This window comes from Nannobrachium achirus (genome assembly GCF_963921795.1).
Source record: "Nannobrachium achirus genome assembly, chromosome: 18".
Classification (NCBI taxonomy): Eukaryota; Metazoa; Chordata; class Actinopteri; order Myctophiformes; family Myctophidae; genus Nannobrachium; species Nannobrachium achirus.
The window spans coordinates 42,995,408-43,018,479 of NC_137825.1; the positions used below are offsets into that span (position 1 = coordinate 42,995,408).

General features: G+C 40.6%; 2 protein-coding genes across 2 annotated transcripts; both read right to left on the minus strand.

The window, feature by feature from the left end:
- Positions 1 to 128: 128 nt before the first annotated feature.
- Positions 129 to 6,996, minus strand: LOC308303417 (interleukin-21 receptor). The gene is made up of 8 exons (XM_080747776.1): positions 6,873 to 6,996; positions 6,124 to 6,256; positions 4,826 to 5,040; positions 4,387 to 4,526; positions 3,489 to 3,684; positions 2,210 to 2,315; positions 1,868 to 1,946; positions 129 to 1,209 (listed from the first exon to the last, which is right to left on the minus strand). The coding sequence occupies exons 1-8, from the start codon at positions 6,943 to 6,945 to the stop codon at positions 718 to 720; spliced, it is 1,434 nt and encodes a 477-aa protein (XP_080603902.1). The 5' UTR covers positions 6,946 to 6,996; the 3' UTR covers positions 129 to 717.
- A 3,338-nt stretch (positions 6,997 to 10,334) lies between these two features.
- On the minus strand, positions 10,335 to 23,068 carry LOC308303122 (tubby protein homolog; the record flags this gene model as incomplete). Its single annotated transcript, XM_080747445.1, has 11 exons — positions 10,335 to 10,468; positions 13,277 to 13,448; positions 15,621 to 15,719; positions 15,903 to 16,017; positions 16,369 to 16,481; positions 18,074 to 18,235; positions 19,250 to 19,416; positions 20,697 to 20,834; positions 21,499 to 21,744; positions 22,224 to 22,392; positions 23,027 to 23,068. 11 exons carry the CDS (start codon positions 23,066 to 23,068, stop codon positions 10,335 to 10,337), a joined length of 1,557 nt encoding a protein of 518 aa, XP_080603571.1.
- Between the last annotated feature and the right edge of the window lie 4 nt (positions 23,069 to 23,072).

Sequence of the window (23,072 nt, forward strand, 5' to 3'; positions counted from 1 at the left end):
AGCTCCTTTTGATTTTATTCACTTGAAGCAGTTAAATAAACCAGAACATGTATGTACAGTACATTTTAATCATTGCTCATGCATTAGCCTACTTGAGTGAATTGTTGGTGGATATATTTTCACCAACCGTGTTAAGCAAAACATTAAAAACATTATTGAACCACTATACATCAGCGAAAGCTTGTTGCTTCCCCTGATGTATTCCAAATACCTCATTGGGCCATTTGAATAAAACCCAGAAAGCGCTACAGTATATGTGTCATGCTAAATCCTATAACTACAGAAAATATAGATATACAGTATACCCTTTAAAGCAGTAAATTGACCCATACAAGTCTAACTCTTGACAGTTTACAAATGGAACCAAATGAACCCTGGATTCATTTGTACACTAAAGTAGCCTGGTTCCAGCCCATAGACCCGCCCACTCTCAGAGTGGACTGTTTCTCTGGTCTGGAATTGTGTTCATAATAAGTGATTTCTGGAGCCGAAATGACGGCTCCTCCAATTAGCGCAGGGTGTGGGGGTGGGTTTAACAAATAACCAATCCGTGCCGTCAAAGTCCCTCCCGTCCAGAAACCGCTCAAACAGGGCACAATGTCAGACTCGAGCTTCAGCTGAGTCTGAAATCAGGCTACTGTTAAAGAGTTAAGGGGAGACCTTGACATGTGAAGGTTTGAGAAACACTGCTTTAAAGCCATGTCTATACGTATGTAATTATACACCGGGAGCAGAAATGAATCCAGTCATGCTGACATACTGATTCTGATGGTTTGCGGTATCCATGCAGACCTGTCGCTGCTCCACCATCCTGGCACATGGCGTCTGGAAGGCCCACAGCGTGTCGGTCAGAGTGCAGTAGTTGCCGGTGGACCAGCAAGCGTCCCTGTCCGCCGCGTCCAGGGAGGTGGCGCTGCACGCCGAGCACCCCGAATCTCGCTCCACCACCACGCCCCCTGGCTTGGTCTGAGGGGGAGGTGATGGTGGTGGTGGTGGTGCAGGGCTCACGGCATAAGGGAGAACCAGTAGGGCGGCATCGGAGTCTGGCAGAGTCATCATGTTGCAGTACAGGCCCTCCTGAAGGGTCGTCCGGTGAGTCTGTGAAGCACTGTCCTCTTCCTCCTCTGCGTGCTTGGTCAAGGTGTCGATCCGGAGGGTCTCCTCTGCCTTCAGCAGGCCTGTGTCATTGCTCGGTGTCACCACCCAGCTCTACAATTTAGGCCTAGAATTATTGCAATGCTTTAACCAGTGAAAAATAGCAGATATACAAGCTCACAGCGCGGCACCGAGTGCCGCGCTGCGAGCTTGTAGATCTGCTATTTTTGAAAAAGTCGTGAAAATCTGTGCAAATCTTTGAATATATGTAACGGCTGTAACTCAAATTTTGCTTCTGGGGGGTCCCTGGAACTAAATATTTTGAGATGGGGATCCGTGGCCAAATACATTTTTGGGGGTCCTTCACATGAAAAGGTTTGAGAACCACTGACTTGGTAGTCTCTCAAGAACAGACTAACTGAGCTCCAGTTAAGTGAAAACGACCTTTTCTTTGATGATGGCTGGCCAGATTGCTGACATATACAAAAAATCTTAGACGGATTCAAAAGACACTTATAGAATCGGGTCAAAATTCTAATTTTCACGATTTTTCAAAAATAGATCTACAAGCTTGCAGCGCGGCACTCGGTGCCGCGCTGTGAGCTTGTATATCTGCTATTTTTCAATAGTTAAAGCATAAAATAATGATACACAATAATGTGTACCCATTCGGAATGGGTTAATACATTGTTCAGGCAGGTAAGCGTGACTATTCACACAGCAGCCCCCCCCCCCAATTTTCTTTTATTTATTTTTTTATTTTTTTGCATACCTTGAAATCTCCCTGGCATTCACTGTACAATGATTGGAAGTAGGGCGCTGGAGTTGGGATGAATGAGCATAACCTTGCCCTGCAAATATTTACATTTGGTAAGGATCAGTGTTTCATACGTGTGTGTGTGTGTGTGTGTGTGTGTGTGTGTGTGTGTGTGTGTGTGTGTGTGTGTGTGTGTGTGTGTGTGTGTGTGTGTGTGTGTGTGTGTGTGTGTGTGTGTGTGTGTGTGTGTGTGTGTGTGTGTGTGTGTGTGTGTGAGGGAGAGAAAGATTGCATAGCTGATAATTGATCCAGTCTGGCGTATGATTTGAAGTGTTGAAAGCTGTAGGAGGAACTTACTTTATAACGGGGGCAAAGCACAAAAATAGCAAGAGTGGCGCCAGCACACATAAGGAGATGATCACTCTCTTATCCAGATGAGAAATGATGGTATTTGCTGAGGGGTCTGTATTCAAGAGCATTGAAAACAAAACGGAAAAGTTAAATGCCAAATGGTATGGACTTATTTCCATGATAAAATGTTCAGTGTGATGTTTAGTGTCATCAATATAGTGCCCGAGTCAGTGGCATGGTCATAGTTTATAGATATGCAAACCTGTAGCCTCATCTGATTTATTTCAAAGCGAGAAGCCCAAAGGAAAGTGCAGATGAATAAACTGTCTAAACTGGAGGAGGGTGTACCCGTTCGCAGCAGGACCTGTCGTTGCAACACATTCTCACCTCAACAACTCATCACATGTGCCCGCCCAACTTGTCATGGGTGGTCATATTTGATTAGTTGGGATGAGAATGTGATGCTTCAGGCATAACGTGTCATGGACATAGACTCAACATTAAAAAATGCCTTTTAAAAAGATTGAAAACAAGTAAAAAAAATAATAAAAATAAATAAAACACTGAACAAGGCAGGCATGAGATCAGAGGTGGGACCCACGACGAACAATTTTCACTGACGAAAACGAAATAAAATCTAAACAAAAACTAAGCTATGATGACTAAAACTGATACTAAATATATGAGAATTCGGCAACAAATGAAGACTAGACAAAAATGTTAGGGAGGAACTTGTGGAAAAGAGATCCAGTGGAACTAAAAGACAAGTCATTTTATGATTGGTTGCGCTCGGGTGTCGCTCTCGACAGATCGGCGACGCGTTGTGAGCTTGTGTAAAATCAGCTTTTACAACACCATCAAGGCCTGCCAAAATACATTTTACTGAGGAAACTAACTATAGATTTAGTCGACTAAAATCTTATATTTAGTCTAACTAAAACTTAGTTAGACTAAATAACTAAGTTTAGTTAAATAAATAAATTAGACTAAACTCTCTCGTTTACAGACTTCTACAGTGCTTTCAAGTGAAAAGTTGCCTGAACTTTTCTTTGACGACGGCTAGCCAGATTGACTAAAACTAGACTAACACTAAAACCTTTCTGATGACTAAAGAATGTGACTAAAACTAAATGGAATTTTATTCAAAAGACTATGACTAAAACAACATAAGAATTTGCTGTCAAAATCAACACTGCATTTTAGTTGCATAGTGATAGGCTAGGAATTGGACTGTCCAATCATTCTGTCATCATCGGCATCAGGCGCCAAAAGCAACTCAACTCACCAGGCTGCGAATGACTGATGACATGACGGGTGAGAGCAGGCTGTGTTTTCCAGGATACCTCAGCTGACCATTCACTCCACTGTCCTCCGTAGGAGACGTCGTCGTGGCGGGGAATGGACCGGACCTTAACCTTATACTCCGTGTCAGGCCACACATTACTGTCATTCACAGAGAAGCTTGTACTGTGCGTTTCAAGCTGGAAGAAAAACAAAACAATAGCTTTATATGCAGTCACCGACATCTAGTTCAACATAAATGAGTCCATTAGATTCTAATAATATAATATATATGACGCTAGAGGAAAGTAGGGGACATTCCCCTGGGTACCCGAAGGTGCACAGCTCATTTTAAGTCAATCCAGCCTGTAGTTTTAGAGATATGTTAGGGACCAAAGTGGTGGATGGACGTAGGGGCCTCCAACGCCCCTTACTAGGTAAGCCTCTCAACCTACAGTACTTACTAGTGGGACTAAAGAAAGAAATGGAGTGAAAGGGCTGAAACCTGACTTTTCTTCCCACACTGTAGAATGGGTTAAATCAGTGGTTCCTTGAGGGGGTTCCAGGTGGTCCACAGCTAAATGATGGAGAGTTGGTAACCAAATGGACCCTTATAGATCTCTAACTATAGAGAGCGTAAAATGAAACCAAATGGATCCGTACGGGTCCATTTGGGTTCATTGGTCTAAGAGGCTAAATCTCATCAAATGGTGGTCCGTGGCTCAAGTGCTGAATAAATAACGGACCTCGATATGAAATAGGTTGAAAACCACTGGGTTAAATTACCTCAAATGAATGGGTTAAATAAAGGATAAGGATAAGGACAATGTAAGACGCATAGGGAGCCAGAAAAGCAGGTTAGTAAATTGGTTTATATCAGAACATTTCTATTGAAATCTTACTGTAACATTGCGGTCTCTGTTAAAAAAATGAAGTTGATACATCAGCTTCTTGATAAGGTATTCTTCTTCATAGCCGCTCCTCCAGCTGAAGAGGTCTTGACTGGTGTCCCAGATGAGACAGCATGGTGCTTTTGGTTTAACTGAGAATTGAGCAGATGGAGTAAAGAATGATATGAATGACTTTGATTGTACAGATAACAGCATTCAGAAAAAATTACTGTGTCTTGGCCCTGTTTTTCAAACTTATTTTTTATCACTACAGTCATAAACTGTAGTGACAGGAAACGGGGAGAAAAGCTTGAATACTCTCCAATACCAAAACCTTTACTCGATTGCATGTTTCATTTGAGGGGAAAAAAAAGGAAATCTATGGGTGTCCTGAATTGTGTGCATTGTGTGTGAAAAAGAGAGATAGAGGGAGAGAGAAGTCATAACGTACTGTTCTTTGCTGGCCTGTATTTGTCATCGAGCACCTCACATTTTTCAGACCCATTATGTCTGATTTGACAAAGAGTGATCTCAAAGAAGTGCATCTCTGAGAATTTCTCGGGGTAATCATACTCATACTCATCATCCAACCCATCGTCGTTGGTTGTGTTAAACGAGCAGTCATAATGTCTGTCTGTCTTCCTCAGTTGGCACACATACTTCTCCCTGCACATTGATAGATGAAGTAGGGACTATGTCACCTTAGTAAAAGTATCAACACCGCAATTTAGAAACACTGTTACAGGTATTATATTAAAAAATTACTTGTGTAAAAGTACAAGTATTGGCATCAAAATATACTTAAAGAACCAAAAGTAAAAGTGTTCATTGTGCAGAATGACCCAGTTTCCCATGTATAAAAGTCATTTGAAAATAACAGCTCTACAAGCTCACAATGCGTCACATCACGACACGTGGTGAGCATGTAGATCGGTTAATTTCAAATAGCCTAAGTATATACAGAGCTGATGTGGTTAATATATGTTTTGTATTTGTAATAATAATCAAACCCTACAAAGTATCTAGTAACTAAAGTTGTCAAATAATTGTAGCGGAGTAAAAAGTACAATATTTGCTGAGCTGTAGTGGAGTAGAAGTAAATGTACTGAGAACTGGAATACTCCAGTAAAGTAAAAACACCTCAAAAGTGTACTTAAAGGGGCACTCCACCACTTTTAATTGGTCCTCACTCAAAAATAGTAAATAAATATTATTTTTTATTTATTTTTCCTCAGAGGAGGGTTGTGGGCAGGTCAGAAACCCATCGTCTTGTGACATCATCGATTGCCAATCCAGCTTATAGAAACTGCAGGCTTTCTATTCCTGAAAAGTTGCAATTTTAAAGTGGAAGCCATTGTTCTCGCAATAATAAAAATCGAAATATTTTTTTCAAAAATATTGTTTTTTTTTTGGGGGGGGGGGGGGGGGGGGGGATGATGATGTCACAAGACGATGGATTCTGAACTTCCCACAGCTCTCCTAGGAGACTTGGACTGAGTAGAAAAAAATTGTGATATTTTATCATGAACATTAGTGAGGACCTATTATATGAAGACAGGTTGAAAAGTGGTGAACTACTCCTTTAAGTACAATACATGAGTACATGTACAGTACTTTGTCACTTCACACCACTGTCTCTGCAGGATCAGGGAGAGACAAAGTAGCAACAAGACCAACACACATGCATGTCATAGTTAAACACCAATGAAATGTATGATTCTCAAGTGGGAAAGGGGTGATGTGTCTCACTCTCCAGATGGCAGGAAAAGGCGCTTAAAGATCAGACTGTAGCCCTCCAGAGAGGCATGTGTTGGTGTGACGGCCAGGGAACAGTACACAGTGAATAGGTAATCATTCACGCAGCGAAGGTTATGGTTCACTCCTAGAAAGAAAAAAAGAAAAAAATATATATATATATCCGACAACACTCATTGCTAAATCAGAAAAAGGTTGTGGCAAGCCCAAAGCACTATTCCTTTGTGAAATGATTGAACTAGAATAGGGAATAAACTAGAATACAAAAATCAACCCATGGTAGGCAGAGCTGAGAACCCCCCGTTACTGTGGTTCTCAAACCTTTTCATGTCAAGGTCAAGGACGCCCAAATTAAGAAATTGTCCGTGGACCCCTGTCAGAAAATATTTTATACCAAGGACCCCCATTTAAGATTTGTTTCGTTAAAATGTTTAAAATATATTCCACATTTTTCCACATTTTGATGATCTACAAGTTCACAAATCAAGGCTGTAACCTGCCAAACACAGGCATTATCATATCATTCTGTAAATTACAGCGCAACAATTACTTGTCAATTCTTTCTTTCAACATTATTTATTCTGGAAGGTCAATTGAGAGCCAATTGACTCATTCTCCATAAAACTGTCAGAATGTCTTGCAATTGGGTTGCACTTGTTATGATTAAGAAACACTTCAAAGGCTAGAATACATCCAATAAAGTATTGTTTTTCACAGGAAGAACATGCAGGATATTAAATAACCTGGGATTGTAGGGTTTCCGTGCAGATAGACGAAGTTGGCACACATCAGAAGGAAGGCAATAGGGAGCGTCATGCTTCAGCCTCCGTGGGGGGTTGACCTGATTAATCTCCAGGCAGAACACACATCATCCCAGTTGTCTCTGACTCTGACCCTGTTTGAATCATGTTGGCCTCTGAATCAAATTAAATACCCCTCATGACAAGCACGTGAAGTGGGAGGTATCAGAGAGATACTTCATACTGATAGGTGGTAGCTGTCACTCAGTGGGTTCGGAGAGGATGTGCTTTTTGTGAGCAGGCAGTTGTAAACAGGGGCGTCACAAGGGGTAGGAAAGTGGGACTGAGTTACTGGGGCCCAAGTTGGAGGGGCCCTAATAACTTTATCTATTGAAAAATAGCAGATATACAAGCTCACAGCACGGCACCGAGTGCTGCGCTGCGAGCTTGTAGATCTGCTATTTTTGAAAAGTTGTGAAAATGTGTGAAAATCTTTGAATATGTATTTTTTAAGAGAACATTTCTAACTCAAATTTTGCTTCTGGGGGTCCCTGGAACTAAATATTTTGAGATCGGGGTCCGTGGCCAAATTCATATCATCTTGGGGGTCCTTGACATAGGTTTCTTGCACACATTTTCACGATTTAAAATAAAATAGCAGATATACAAGCTCGCAGCGCGGCACTCGGTGCCGCGCTGTGAGCTTGTATATCTGCTATTTTTCAATAGTTAACATTCATTGGGGCGCCCGCAGTGAATCCTTGTACCCAGGGCCCAGAATTTGGTGTGACGCCCCTGGTTGTAAATAGGATCTGTTAGCCTACTGAGGGTTAGACTGCTATTAAGGGTGAAGTAACACAAAGAAATACGTTTGCGCTTGCGATATGCTTTTATAAAAGATGTTTTCTAAAAGAGTTTTCTGAAAAACGTATGTATCTATAATATCGGTGTTGCTGAAACGTTTTCAAACGTATTCTGTGAGATTGTGATGTCTGTTTTCAATGTCTTGCCATGAATTCAATTTTTCTATGCCACACACAGGCGGTTAGTGTCGATCGAATTTCTACTTCAGCTGTTGACGCTGAGAGGCCTTTAAGGTTTAACTAGGCTATGCTGATGAACTTGATAAGATTTGGTTTCATGTTGATTGCACTGTTATGACAGATAACACATTTGGGAGATTGTGTGACTCTTCCTCTCTGCTATGTGGATGTGTCCATATTGCACATGTATTGTATTGATAATCTGTTTATTGATAAGGGGTTTTCAGTGAAGGTACTGAATGTGGTCCCTGACCATGCATTATGTAGGAAAGTCAAGATATTTCTTATTTCTTTATTTTATATATATATTTGTTTTTGAGCGGTGGTCACACCGTCTCCATAGCGTGGCCGTGTGTGTATCAGTCTATGTATGTGGGTGGGTGGGTCCGTATGTAGCCTAAGTACCCCTGGTGACCAGAGAGGTGCTGTTGAGTCTAGTCTGCCCTGAGCATCAACTGCAATACCAGTGGTGGCCTGAGTGACATGGATGGATGGATGGCTCTCTCTCTCACACGCAAGCAAGCAAGCACCCCCCCCCCCCCCCCCCCCCCCCCCCCCCATATATATATTTGTTTTTATTATTATTCTTTTTAAAATATTTTTTATTATAATTATTATTATTATTATATATTTGTTTTGCTGTTGCGCAGCCTCCACGACCACCGCTCAGTTCACACAGGTGTGATTTTTATTAAGTGAACATTGTGACTAAATGGTGACCAATGATGATGCGTCAATGTTGCTGGGAAGTCGGATGTCAAGAAATTCCACAGAAAAAGGTAGTTAGAATCTCAATAAGGGGAAGTGTTCTAGCCTGCCTGATTGAGTCATTATTATTGGTAAATGTGCCCATAATATGGGCATAAGTGTCTGCTCACAGTAAGTACTGTATATCAGTTATCATGAGTTTAATGGAAGGTTGAATAAAGTAAGAGAATGGAATAAGGGTAACCATGTGATAGGAATTAAAAACAAACCTTACATTTGATAGACTTTGATATAAATATTATTTAAACATATACATATATTCTTCGTGAGGGCTTTTCTGCCTTTATTGATCGTCTGTTTGTCTGTGTCCAGAGCTAACCTTGAACACCACTGACTGGATCGATCAGCTGCAAACTTTGTATCATCACATATAGTGAGAGAAATACTTTTTTAAATCAACAAGCCCCTGGGGATCTTTGTATTATCCTTTTAGCATAACCTGTGTCATGTTGTAGCATATGTTAGTTAATATACTGTAACATCGAGAATGCTTCTGTGGCCCCACATTCTCATAGTCAGCTATAAAGACTTCAAAGCATTTGAACAGGAAACAGGTATCAGTCTTTTTATTCCACAGACATAAGTGTGAGGTCAGTTTTGGTTGGGGCTCATGCTATTCACATACATCTGAACAGTTCTCATGGTCAGCTTCACCTCCCACAGTGCATAACTGCTGCCTATTTTCATGTTACAGTATGTAGAACCTTTAGACCTCTGTTCAAAGCAACACAAGCTTGCATTTCAGAAAAAAAGAGCTGCCTGTTCATCACCGGAGCTGAAACCCTTGTGAGATACAACATGTTATGATATTGCAAAGGAAGATAGACTATCTCATTTTGGCTCTACTCTATCTACATATCTGCTTGCTGCTCCTCTCCATCTGATAGCAATACCTCTTTCAGTATTTAGCGGCTAAATACTGAAAGAGGTATTGCTATCAGCTAAGTTTTAGCCCTTTGATAAAAAGGACTTCCTTCTTTTTGATTAAAAACAAAACAAAAAAATAAAAATAAGAGAGCTAGAGACATTGGTAGATTGTATTTGAAATCATGTTCTCCCCCCTCTGATGAAGATCCATTCCAAGGAGACTGGTCCAGCAAACACAAAGTCGTCTTTATTTGAAACTCAAAGAATTGCTGCCAACATGATGTTTTTTTTTTTCACTCTTGAAACAAAATAGACTTTCCACCTTGATGGGAATAAAATAAAACACTTAGCAAAGGTAAAACAAAAAGTTTGAGGAAATATATACATTTATGATTCAAAAGTGTGAAGAAATATAGTTATAAGATGAAAGTCACAGATTTACAAACATTGTGTTATTATTGCTTTTTAATGCAAGTTATGTTTTCCTGATGTGCAAATGTTTATTCTCTTCATACAGGTGTACTATCATAAAGTGTTACGGCGCACCAACATACAGTAGGTAAGAAAGACATTTTCAGTGTTAACAGGGAAAAAAGCGTGGTCAGCATGAAAATGCTTTCAATTTCAATTTCCTTTATTGAAGTGTAATAGGCTCAAAATGATTTAATAAATACAGCCCCCTCCAAATGGCAAAAAACAAACAAATAAATAAAACAAGACATTCCAGCCTGGTGGAAATGGAAAACAAGAAGCCATGAACCACCCCACTGAGGCACACAAATCGTGATCACTCACAGGCCAGTTTGCCGTCAAACGAGGACAGGGTGATGGCGAACGCTTGCAGGGCACACATAGGGAAACTGTAGTCCATAGAGAACACATCCTCCGCCACACGGCCAAACTGCATCACAATGTAATCCCCTGGAATAGACATGAAGGGAATGGATAGTTTGTTGAGGTATTTGTCAAGGACATTTTGCACATTTACTTTGCATTTACCTATCCCAGGGTTCCCACACATCTTTACCAATTAATTTCCAAAACTTTTCCAAAACTTTTCCAGAATATTTAACCCGATTTCCAGGACTATATAACAATAATTCAGCTCAATAACAGGTCGCTTACTCCTATGCGCATTGCACAATGCCCAAAGACAGGTAGTGTATGGCAGTGGTCAACCTTTCCTGGCCGTCACCCACAAAATAATCATATTTTAACTGGGGACCCGGCACCCTGACGAGAGTAGAGGAATTTTGTATAACACGGTTTTCTTGTAAAAATAGCCGATCTACATGCTCACAACGCCTTGAGCATGTAGATCTGCTATTTTCACAATTTCCGCCTCTAATATTTGACAATTTGGCCAATGTTTAATTTGTCATTTCAGAGGTATTAACAAAATCAATAACCAAAGACAATGCATAGCTATTTTTCCAGGACCTTCCGGGACCCTTGATCAATTCCAAAACTTTTCCAGTACTGGAAAAATATTTTTCTAATTTCAATATATTTCCAGGAATTTCATGACCGTGGGAACCCTGCTATCCTATTATGAATAGTGGATGCCATCAATACAGTGCCCATACCCATAGTGAGGGACCCGTTTGGGGTCCTGCTCTGGAACAGTTGTGCTTTTTGTGGCCTATACTGAGGTTGCTATTAAAGGTTCTGTAAGTGATATGTTTTTGTAAAAAAAAGTATTCATCTCTTTAATAAACAGAAAATACATTTTGATACCAATTTTATCCAATCAAGAGAGAGAATCCCACATCATCACTTCCAATCATCACTTCCAATTTTAGTTGATTATTCTGCATCATCTATGAGTTCTCTTTCCTGTTCAAATTAGTATCCCGAACTGAAAATGTATTTTCTGAGTACTGAAGAGTTAAAACGATGGGGAGACCCCTATTACTGAATAAACACTTTATAGAGGGTGTGTGCATGCATAAAGTGAATGGCAAATCGAGTGGCAAAGTGAGTTTAATGTTGTTTAACGTTGTTTAATGCAATCAGATAGGACTTTTCAGTTTGGATGTATGGGCTGTCAAGGCCAGAAAGTAGTTTTTTTGCCATTCAGTAGGTGTTCCCGCATAACTTCCGGGTATGATGATGATGTCACGCGCATACCCTTTATAGAAATGATTGCTATCAGAATATAGAGGTATTTTACAATTACTTTAATGAAATAAAATAAAAATCTAATTTATAAGCAAATCGGGCCTATATAATTATTAAAACCTTGCCCTTGCATTTTCTTCTCAGACAGCTTAACTCTGAAAAACATGACCAATTAAATACTCCATAGTAGATAGATTTCACTATTTGAACCAAATATTTTAAGATGGGGGTCCGTGGCCAAATACATATCATTTTGGGGGTCCTTCACATGAAAAGGTTTGAGAACCACTGACATAGTAGTCTCTTAAGAATAGACTAACTGAGCTCCAGTTAAGTGAAAAGGACGATGGCTGGCCAGATTGCTGACATAGAAACATAGGTTTTTCAAAAAACCTTAGAAGGATTCAAAAGACACTTATAGAATCGGGTCAAAATTCTAATTTTCACGAGTTTTCAAAAATAGCAGATCTACAAGCTCGCAGCCTGTGAGCTTGTATATCTGCTGTTTTTCAATAGTTAAAGCAGTCAATAATCCTAGGCCTACTAGGCTATGTTGACAAACTTGTTTAGAGATTAGAGGTGATGGTTTTATGTTGATTACAAGCACATCTAACGTGAATGTAGCCTTGGCCAGGAGGAGCTGATGTCTTCAGACAGCGTCATTGTACTGATCGTACTGTTGATTGTACTGTTATGGAAGATAACACATGTGGGAGATTGTGTGACTCTTCCTCTCTACTGTGCGAATGTCCATATTGCAATTGCATATTCTCGCTGTTGGCCAGAAACCTTGTACCATATTGCATTTTTATGTTTTTTTTATACCACAATGCCCACTTCATCATACAAGTGTCGCACAAAAGTAGTAAAAATTGTAGATCTACAAGTTCACACTTCACAATGAGCATTTGTGAGCTTGTAGATCCGCTATTTACACTATTTTAAATCATTAAAAAATCGATACATCTTTGATGAGCGACACAGTTGTGTGACAAAACATACATTTGACTTTAGCTGTCCACTGCCCATTACAGTATACCAGGGGTCTTCAACGTTTTCAGGCCAAGGACCCCTTAGTTGAAAGAGCGATGAAGCAGGGACCCCCACCACCCATAGATACCATATAGTTTCATCGTTTGACAGCACACTCATCAGTGTAATTTGAATTCATGTAAATTTGTGTTTTCTGATATTTAACCACTTGAACCGTCAATACTTAATAAACTTGACCTTTCAGTCTGTACTTAGTCTGCTCTTTTTACCCTCTACACCAAACCTCTTTGCCAAAAATAGATGATCTACAACCTCACTAATGCCTCGCAGCGTGAGGCGTTGTGAGCTTGTAGATCTGCTATTTTTGGCTAAAGTTCTCAGAATATGGACGCTAGGTTTCAAGTGGTTAATATGAAAAAAAGAGAAAAAAAGCTTCTATCACACAAAGATTTGGAGGACCCCATGTAGTAACTCTGAGGACCCCCTAGGGGTCCCGGACCCCAAGTACCTTGACCCTAGGGCAGAGTTTCCTGCAACCTTTGGATCGAGAGCCAAAAACGGGCCACTGTGTGTTTTGGGAGGATAAGGATTGCATACCAGAGCTTTACGACTCACCGTTATCAGGATGGATGATCTGGAAGTTTTTAACAGAGGCCTGAGTGACTCGCCCGTGGAAGTTGAGCACATAGGACTGGGTCTGTTCATTCCAGCTGGGGGACTTGTTGATCAGCGTCACCAGGTTGTCTGTGTTACCATTCTCATGGCGTGCCAGTAGAGTTTCTATATCCTGTCAAGTCAAACTTGATTAGTATTAGGGCATTCACCAAATATTAGAATATTCGATTATTCGAATATCAAAGTCACTATTCGACATTGTTCACCGAAGTCGAATATTCACTTATTTTTATTGTTTTCTCTTTCAAAAATATATAGTTTATAAAGCGTGGCTAGTCATAAGAATGAGCTGTCAATGCCCCTGGTGGATGAATTTGTTAATGCTCTATACCAGGGCTTCTCAAACCTTTTTAGGCCGTGACCCCCAAAATAAACATATTTGAACTGGGGACCCCCACCCTGACAAGCACTTGGAATTGTAGGTATTAATGTGACTCGGTTCCACAGATAAATATTGTGAAAATAGCAGATCTACATGCTCACAACGCCTCGCGTGAGCATGTAGATCTGCTATTTTCACAATGTTCGCCTCTTGCTTACTTAATATTTGACAGGTTGTCCAGTCCTGTCGAATATTCGACTATTCGAATACTTTGAGGTTGAATAATTCGAATACTAACTATTCGTGAATGCCCTAATTGGTATAGCACATTTTCTACACATGGAAATTGGAAACTAATGAAAGAATACTGAATATACAAAACTTAGTGAGAGACAAAGGGTGGAGGGGTGGCTGAACGCATCTCTGTCGCGTTAGACTTTAACCATTATTGTATGTTTTAGAAAATAGCACATATACAGTTTCAAAGCTTATAGATCTGCTATTTTTGAAATATCTTGAAAATGTATGCAAGTCTTTGAATATTTTGACCTGATTCTATAAATGTCTTCTAAATCCTTCTTGAAAAACGCATGTTTCAATGTCACTGGTTCTCAAACCTTTTCATGTCAAGGACCCCCAGAATTATATGTATTTGGCCGCTGACCCCCCATCTCAAAAAATATTATGAATCAGGGACCCTCAGGAGTAAATATTTGAGTTACAAATGTTCGCTTTAAAAAAGATAGACCTATATTCAAACTAAGAATAAATATTCAAAATAAGCACAAAAATCATGATTAAAAAAAATAGTCATCTACAAGCTCGCAGCGCTGCACAGAATTGAGCTTGTATATCTACTATTTTTTAATAGTTAAAGCATAAAATAATGGTTCAAGTGGTTAACATCTAGGGTGACACGGATGCCAGGTCTAAATGGGTTAAAGGGCAAGGACTCAGGAGTGGTTTTAACCCCACGTGAGTTTCTACTTTGGATTAGGGTAGGTGGTGAGGCTGACATAAGGTTATGAAGGGGCAGCAAAACTAGCATCAATTTTAGGATCTTCCCTGTGTGATTCTGCAGGTTACATAATAGACCGTTTGTCAGCCTTCTGATTGGTCCCTGAGACTCCCTGACTGGCCAACCAGAAAAAAACATTCACTTTTTGCTATCGGGGGTGGAGTTTGTGCAGTGGAGAATGTTAAATGTGGCTTTCAAAACTGTCCGCAGTGCGCGACACGGCGATCGCCCGGTACGGCCGCGGTCTCGGCCGTGATCTCGCTCATCATAATGAATAAGCTTCAACAAACTAGTTCACATGGACCATATCAATGGTCTAAGAGTCACGATTGGGTACATATATTTTAAATGGGCAGAATTACGAAAAGCCAGCCTATTATGTGAGGTTAGGATTATAGTTCTGTCCTCTTCCTACCCAGGATGCAATGCGCGGTCTATTCTCTTTCTGATCCAGAGGATTAAACTAATTAAAACATTTATTTTCGGGGGGAAAACTACTGTTTTGCTATGTAATTACTGTACCTTTTTCTTCCCTTTTTATTAATATCACGTAGATGTGTTTTTTGTGGTACTTTATATAGCTGTAATGAGGCTATGAAGGGAAAAAAAATCCCATCCACTACCACTATAAAGGAATCTGCAAAGAGGATTCTGTCCCACTGGGATTAAACAAATTAAAACATATATTTTCGGGTAAACCCCCTGTTTTGCAATGTAACTACTGTACCTTTGTCTTCCCTTTTTATTAATATCACCTAGATGTTTTTCCTTTGGTACTTTATATAGCTGTAATGAGGCTATGAAGGGAAAAAAAATCCCATTCACTGCCACTATAAAAACAATCTGCCCAGGGTCAAATGTCCTATCATAGTAACAGGGCAGAATGGGGCGGGATTTGCAAAAGGGCTTATTGCTTAATAAAGTAAATGAGATAATAAACCTACACTCTTTGGGTGAATGGGCACTCTTTCATCATTCTCCAGCATGCCAGGGATGATAACCGTCATTTTCCTTGGTCCTTTGAAACCTAGAACATTCTTTTCCTGGAAAATGACAATTGGGTTATAGTACAGGTGTACAGTAGGTTTTCTCTGTTGCCATATGATATCACACTAATGTTTGGAGTATGGTATGTGCCTATCGGTGGGCTAGGGGATAAGGTGCTTTCCTCTGGAGCTAAGTATTTCCAACCTTTCTGAGAAAAATAATAATAATTTGGGACTCACGTAACAAATCGCTACAAGTTCTTGCCGTATAGATTCACTCTCTTTGACGAAAGGCTTTTTCTCTGGGTTTTCCCCTCCATCGTAGACAGTGAACTTAGTACCCAGCACGTTGGACCTGGAACAAAGTTAGATATTCCATTCTAGAATGAGACCATTTCCATTTCAGACCTTCATACCTCAATACAAATGATTGATGCCATTGACAGTAAACCTTCCAAAGATCTGCCAGGCATCAACATTTTGAAATCAACGTTTAGACATTTTAAAACGTGAAATGGGTTTAAAATGTGAAATTCTATTATTATTATTATTAATTTATTTTTGCAAAAAGAAAACATACAGTAAATTAGAAGGCCTAATATTACTTCATCACACAATTCTGTTACTTGATTTGCTGCATGACACTTTTTTTTCTTCTTCAGATTAGCCCTATAGACAGCCAAAGATAGGAGAATGGACAGAGTACCTCAGTTTTCCAATATAACTGTTGGTATCTCTGGATAGATCTGTGGGGTCAGTGGAGATTAGATAATTAGAAGTTGTGCTCTTCTTCCTTTTCCTGCCAGCCATTAGAAATACCTGAGAGATGACATATGACAGGAAAATGGGGAACAGGTGAGATGGAGTGGGATAGCCATGAAACTAATTTAAGTGTAGGTATGTAAAAACGTATATACTTTAGTGTGTGTGTGTGTGTGTGTGTGTGTGTGTGTGTGTGTGTGTGTGTGTGTGTGTGTGTGTGTGTGTGTGTGTGTGTGTGTGTGTGTGTGTGTGTGTGTGTGTGCATTCTATGAAAAGAAACACAAATCAATGCCAGTATTGAAACATGCCTGAAACAATACCATATGGCAGGAAAGCCAAGTAGAAAAATGTATTTGTACTGGCATCTAGTGTTTTAAATTGTCACTATGCTGTTTCAGCCATTTTCTGCCTATAGCTACAGAGAGAGTACTATTTCCCTTTCCAACTCCTACCAGGGGATCAGTGGCGTTTAATTTGATCTCATCTTAAAATGACAGGGATCAGGGGTGTCATGAGGGGGGAAAAGTGTTACTGAGTTACTAGGGCCCAAGTTGGATACTATAGCTATTGCGAGCTTGTAGATCTGCTATTTTGAGATGGGGTCCGTGGCCAAATACATATCATTTTGGGGGTCCTTCACATGAAAAGGTTTGAGCACCACTGACATAGAAACATATTTTTTTTCAAAAAACCTTAGAAGGATTTGAAATATTCAAAGACTTGCACAAATTCTCACGATCTTTCAAAAATAGCAGATCTACAAGCTCCCAGTCTAAACGGGTAAAACCAGGGTTCCCCAATAGGCGGCCCGCGGGCCATTTGCGGCCCGCGAGGGGCTACTGCCTGGCCCACACCAACTCCAGTAATAATGGTGGTATAAGAGCAGCAACAACACTAGTATATATCGTCGTTGTCGGGTGGAAATCTCGTATCTCCAAATTTGTACTTTCTTTTGCAAATCATACATGGCCGTCGCACAAAAGTAGTGAAAACAGTGTTTTCACAGTTTTTTTGAGCGGTGGTCACACCGTCTCCTATACGTGGCCGTGTGTGTGGGTATCCGTCCGGCCGTCCGGCCGTCCGTGTATGTAGCCTCAAGCCTGCAGTACCTTTTCTGACCACACATGTTAAGGGAGGGGCGCTGTTGTTCTCACACACACACACACACACACACACACACACACACACACACACACACACACACACACACACACACACACACAAACTGAATGTTTTAGGGTCAAATAAATTAGAGTGTGTGAAGAAACTAAAGCATTGTAAAGCACACTAACCCCGCTGCACCCACCCAGTAGTGCTGTTGCACAGCCTCCACGACCACCGCTCAGTTCACACTGGTGTGATTTTTTTTTTTAAATGATAAATGCAAAACGAACGGTTTTGGACATACAAGATTTTCACCCGACAACGATGATATCTGAACTGTAGCGGGAACGCCACCGTCGCCCCCTGCAATGTTGTAACTTGTGGCCCTCGGCTTGGTACCCTAGACATAATTCAGCCCTTAGGGAAAACTAATTGGGGAACCCTGGGTTTAAGGCGCATGGGGGGCCCGCAGTGAATCCTTGTACCCAGGGCCCAGAATTTGGTGCGACACCCCTGACGGGGGTCGCAATGGAATGACATCGTACCCTTTTGCCATCATCCTTTTCCATGTGAAGGTAGTAAGTGGGATACATGCCCTTCTCCATGCCTCTCCTGTCCCTGGTGATCCGGCACTGGATGGTGGTGTCCCTGGGTGCTGGACGCAATGCAAACTTCTCCAGGTCTTCCACAGAGATGGGAGAAACGGACTGCAACGAGAAAGGCTGTCAAGTAGCAGTCCAAATCAGTGGTTCTCAACCTTTTCAGGCCGCGACCCGCAAAATAATCATATTTTAAACTGGGGACCCCCCCACCCTGACGAGCACTAAGAGTTGAGTCATTACATTTTGTATAACACGGTTCTATTGTGAAAATAACATGCTCACAACACGAGAGGCGTTGACGTTGTGAGCATGTAGATCTGCACAATTTCTGTCTCTAATATTTGACAATTTAAAACATGCAGATACCCTCTATACTCTTAAACTTTATGTTGTTTTCTTTACTGTTGAGTGAGGAAAACAATGTTACGCATTAAGTCAATCGTCTGGGGACCCCCCAAAATTATTTGGGGACCCAGGTTGAGAACCATGAGAGCTTAAAGCTGGTTCAATTTCTCACTTCCGCCCTAGGAGGGTACTGCAGGTGTAATGCAGCCTAGGTAATCACAGGAAACCCCTTGTAAGGGGCTCCCCACCCCCTTATGTTCAGTGGTGTAAAGTAACATTTACTTAAGTACTGTAATTAAGAACAAATTTGAGTTATTTGTATCTTTTACTTCTACTCCACTACATCTCGGATCCAAATATTGCACTTTTACTCCACTATTTATTTGAAAACTTTACAAGTTAGTTTGTAGATTTTGATTATTATTACAAAACATAGATTAACAACTTCAGCCTATACATTTCAGCCATTTGGAAATATCCGATCTACAAGCTCACAATGCGTTGTGATGCGATGCATTGTGAGCTTGTAGATCTTTTATACATTTGAAAACTTGAAATGGGACATTCTGCATAATGACCTGTTAATTTTGAATTCCGGACTTTTACTGGTAACAGGGTATTTCTACATTGCAGTATTGATACTTTATTGAAGTAAAACCTTTCCACCACTGCTTATGTTAGAGTGGAAACGGTGGTTGCGTCCAGGAATAAGGTGAATATGATATCTGTGGCAATGTCGTATTTGTAATTTGTGTGAAATGTAGTAGTTTTTACTCTTTCAGCTGAGTCACTTTCCGAAGAGTTCCTCTCCCTGTAATTAGAGTTGAGCAAGGCCAGAGTTGTATTGGTTTTCTCTCGTTTTTTCTTTTTGGATTTCTTTTCTGTTTCATGAATCTCTTCATCCTCCTTGCCTTCACCATCATCACTTATTTGGCACATGGCTGTGGGAGGAACACAAAAACAAAAGTATTCCATGAATGATAATTCCTGGGTCCACAGGCCTATAGTGCAGGCGTTTCGGGCAGTATTTTGATGGAATCGTGCACTTTATAAAAGAAGCATGAAATTTGGCACACAGTTAGAACATGCCATATGGGACATTTTTGGCTATAGGGGCATCGCAGATTTGTCTTGGGAAACTTGTGGGAGCCAATCAAAGTTGGGCTCTCATAGACTTTACTATAGAGTAAAATAATACAAAAAATAAATATGCTTTAAGTAGCATGTGAGGGGTCAAACTAGGTGTTTTTCGGGATTCTGAATCCAATGCAAACATTTATTTTGCAGGAAAACCATTCCTTGGGCTAAAAACGGACCCCATATAAGTGATAAAAGTATGGTTTAGTGATGAGTCATCACTTTTCAACAGTTTTGTGGTGGCCGTTTCTCGGAAAGGAATGTTTTTCGTGCAAAACAAATGCTTGCATTGGATTCAGAATCCCGAAAAAAACCTAGTTTGACCCCTCACATGCTACTTAAAGCATATTTATTTTTTGTATTATTTTACTCTATAGTAAAGTCTATGAGAGCCCAACTTTGATTGGCTCCCACAAGTTTCCCAAGACAAATCTGCGATGCCCCTATAGCCAAAAATTTTCCATATGGCATATTCTAACTGTGTGCCAAATTTCATGCTTCTTTCATAAAGTGCACGATTTTTGCCTGAAACACTCCCACTACTAGGGTTGAGTGTGTGTGTGTGTGTGTGTGTGTGTGTGTGTGTGTGTGTGTGTGTGTGTGTGTGTGTGTGTGTGTGCGTGCGTGCGTGCGTGCGTGCGTGCGTGCGTGCGTGCGTGCGTGCGTGCGTGCGTGCGTGCGTGCGTGCGTGCGTGTGCGTGCATGTGAGTTTTGGACATGTTTGAACGTAAGATTTGTACAAAAGCTAACTCACACGTGTTGAGTTGCTTCTTCTTTGTAGCGTGACGGACAGATTTCTGCGACGACTCTTCCTTTTCGCCTTCGCTTTCATCACTTTTATCTGCCTCAGTCTTAGCCAACTCCACAAATGAGTCAATATTAAGGGTTGGGGGCTCCAGAAATGTTTTTTCTGTGGTGGTGAGACATTCAAATACTGTAATTAATAACTGGAGAGAGATTGGCTCTGCCCTGCTACTATACCATTGCTTTATATGATGCAATGACAATATGTCCTCCTCCTGTGTGTCTGTGAATGATTGTCTGCGGATGATAAATTCACTAACAACATATTTGAAAATCTTACGCTCTTGTTCATCAGTGTTTGTCATCTCCGTGTCTTCAGGGATGGATCCTTTTACTTTGCCCTTCTTTTTGTTCTTTTTCTCCTTCTTCTCCTTTTCTTTATTGTCATCCTTCTCGCCCTCTTCATTCATTTCTACCTCTGAAAACATATGAAAAATGTATATCAAAACGTGGCTGCTGGAATGCATCCAATACCTCAAACACCAGACAATTGTATCCTCTGATCCGAGTCCCAAGCGAGTCGCAAGTCATTTGGTCCAAGTCTCAAGCAAGTCTCAAGTTTTTTCTGTTGTGGGCAAGTCAAGTCGAGTCGAGTCACAAGGTTGTCAAGTCGAGTCGAGTCGAGTCACAAGGTTGTCATGTCAAGTCGCGTCGAGTCGAGTCACAAGCTTTTCAAGTCGAGTCACAGGTTATATCTCAGGTTTATATCTTGAAGAGCGAAACCTTTCTTCCTAAAGTAAATGTCAAAAAATACCATGCAGATCTGATCATAGTGTTTGGCTGCTTCCGTGCTTGTGCTCTCGCTTACATGCCTGTCTCCAATCAATAAAATCAATCAATCAATAAAAGTGTGAACCTAGCGTGGCGTTCACGACTGCTTTGGTGAGTGGCGTAGCGGCAAGTCGTCCGAGTCAGCGTGTCTCAAGTCGAGTCGAGTCGGGAGTCATTGTCTTCCAAGTCAAGTCGAGTCTCAAGTTTTTGCCCTTATATCCGAGTCAAGTCGTAAGTCGCCGAGTCAAGACGAGTCATCATGACTCGAGTCCAATTGTCTGTCAAACACATCACACCATATTACGTCTTACGCTTGGATTTGTCCTTTTTAAGTTTCCCCCCCTTTTCTCCTTTCTTCTTCTTTTTTCCGTCTCCACCGTCCTGGTTCTCCGTGTCAGACTTGAGCTCTGGCTCTGCCTCGATGTCTAGGTCCATGGTCCTGGGGGCCATCGGCCTCTCTGGAGGAGCCTCATCTGAGGTCATGGATGTGGTGACCCCAAACTCGCCTAGGCTGATCTCCTCCAGGGGATTATCATGAGCATGTTCAACCTGAGCATCTATGGAAGACACAAACACAAAAGTGTGGTACTGTTTGTCGTGTTTGATTGGGTGTTTATGTAAAAAGTTGTTAACACCAGAACACCAACAGCACAAGACAGGACTACTAGACTATACTACTGCTTCACCTGTTAATAATACTTCTATTGCTATTAATATTGTGTATAACTATTACTACGGTTACAGTTACTACAGTTGTTACTACTACTACGGCTATAACTACCGCTGCTGCTACTACACTGCTATAGCTATGTCTACTACTATTACTAGTACTACTACTTATAACACTGCTATGTATTCTGCTATTACTACTACTTATGCAATTACTACTGTTGCTTTTACTACTATGACTAGTAGGCCTACTACTACGTCTACTGCTATTACTGTTTCTACTACTACTACTACTACTACTAATAATAATAATAATATAATTATTATATTAAATATAATTACATTAATCCTGTTTCATACCACCCACCATCCAAAGAAGTGTTGCTAAGGGACTGGCAAATTAACAAAGGCGTGTCATCAGAACAGCTGCCAGCCTTGACCTTTTTGTTCTTGGGCCGTGTACCGGTATCTCGATTGGCAATGACCATCTGAGCATCAGCCCGTCTCCTCTGCTGTTTCTTTACCAAAAGCGTTCGCTGTTGAAAGATTTAAAGTTAATTTGGTTACTTTGGAACTAGAACTACAGTATGTCAAGTACTATGAATTATATTCACATGGCGCCCACTTGTATGTCATATTTGGGGGTGGAATACTACTCTTCAGGCTGCCACTGTACTCTGTAAATGTGAATATGGTTCTTCTATGTTCAGGATAGTGATAACAATAACATTCTATGTTGTAGCTACCTGCTGCTCAAAAAGGTTTAGGTGAATGGGAGTTTCTGTTCAAATAGCCTGAAGCCATCTGTTTTACCATTGGACCCACCACCATACATACATAGCAAATGTAAAGGTTTTCACATGATCTGAGCATTCATGCACTGATTACATTTATTAAATACTGCTTTTTTTGTTTTTACTGGTAAAGCATAGTTCATCATGCTCATTTGTATCTTATATAAGCTATTTTAGATAGATAGCATAACTCATTAGTGTACTTGAGTATTTCAATGTCAAAGACTTTTCATCTGTTTTTAAACACAACATTGCCGAATATTCATTTTTTCTCTCGTCTTTTCCCCCCAATTAGCCTTCAGTATTTTCTGTATTTATTTTCTGTACATGGTAAATTGTAAATAAATATATGGTCTGACTTTAACATTTCTTATACCTGGTTGTCGAGCTTCTGTTGACGCATATCTGGGTCCTCCATGTCC

Coding starts and splice junctions, on each gene's coding strand:
- LOC308303417 (XM_080747776.1), bottom strand. CDS start 6,945: ATGACGCTCCCTATTGCCTTCCTTCTGATGTGTGCCAACTTCGTCTAT. Junction 6,257..6,872: donor CGGAAACCCTACAATCCCAG/GTTATTTAATAT, acceptor TTTTCTTTCTAG/GAGTGAACCATAACCTTCGC. Junction 5,041..6,123: donor CTTTTCCTGCCATCTGGAGA/GTGAGACACATC, acceptor ATCAATGTGCAG/GGAGAAGTATGTGTGCCAAC.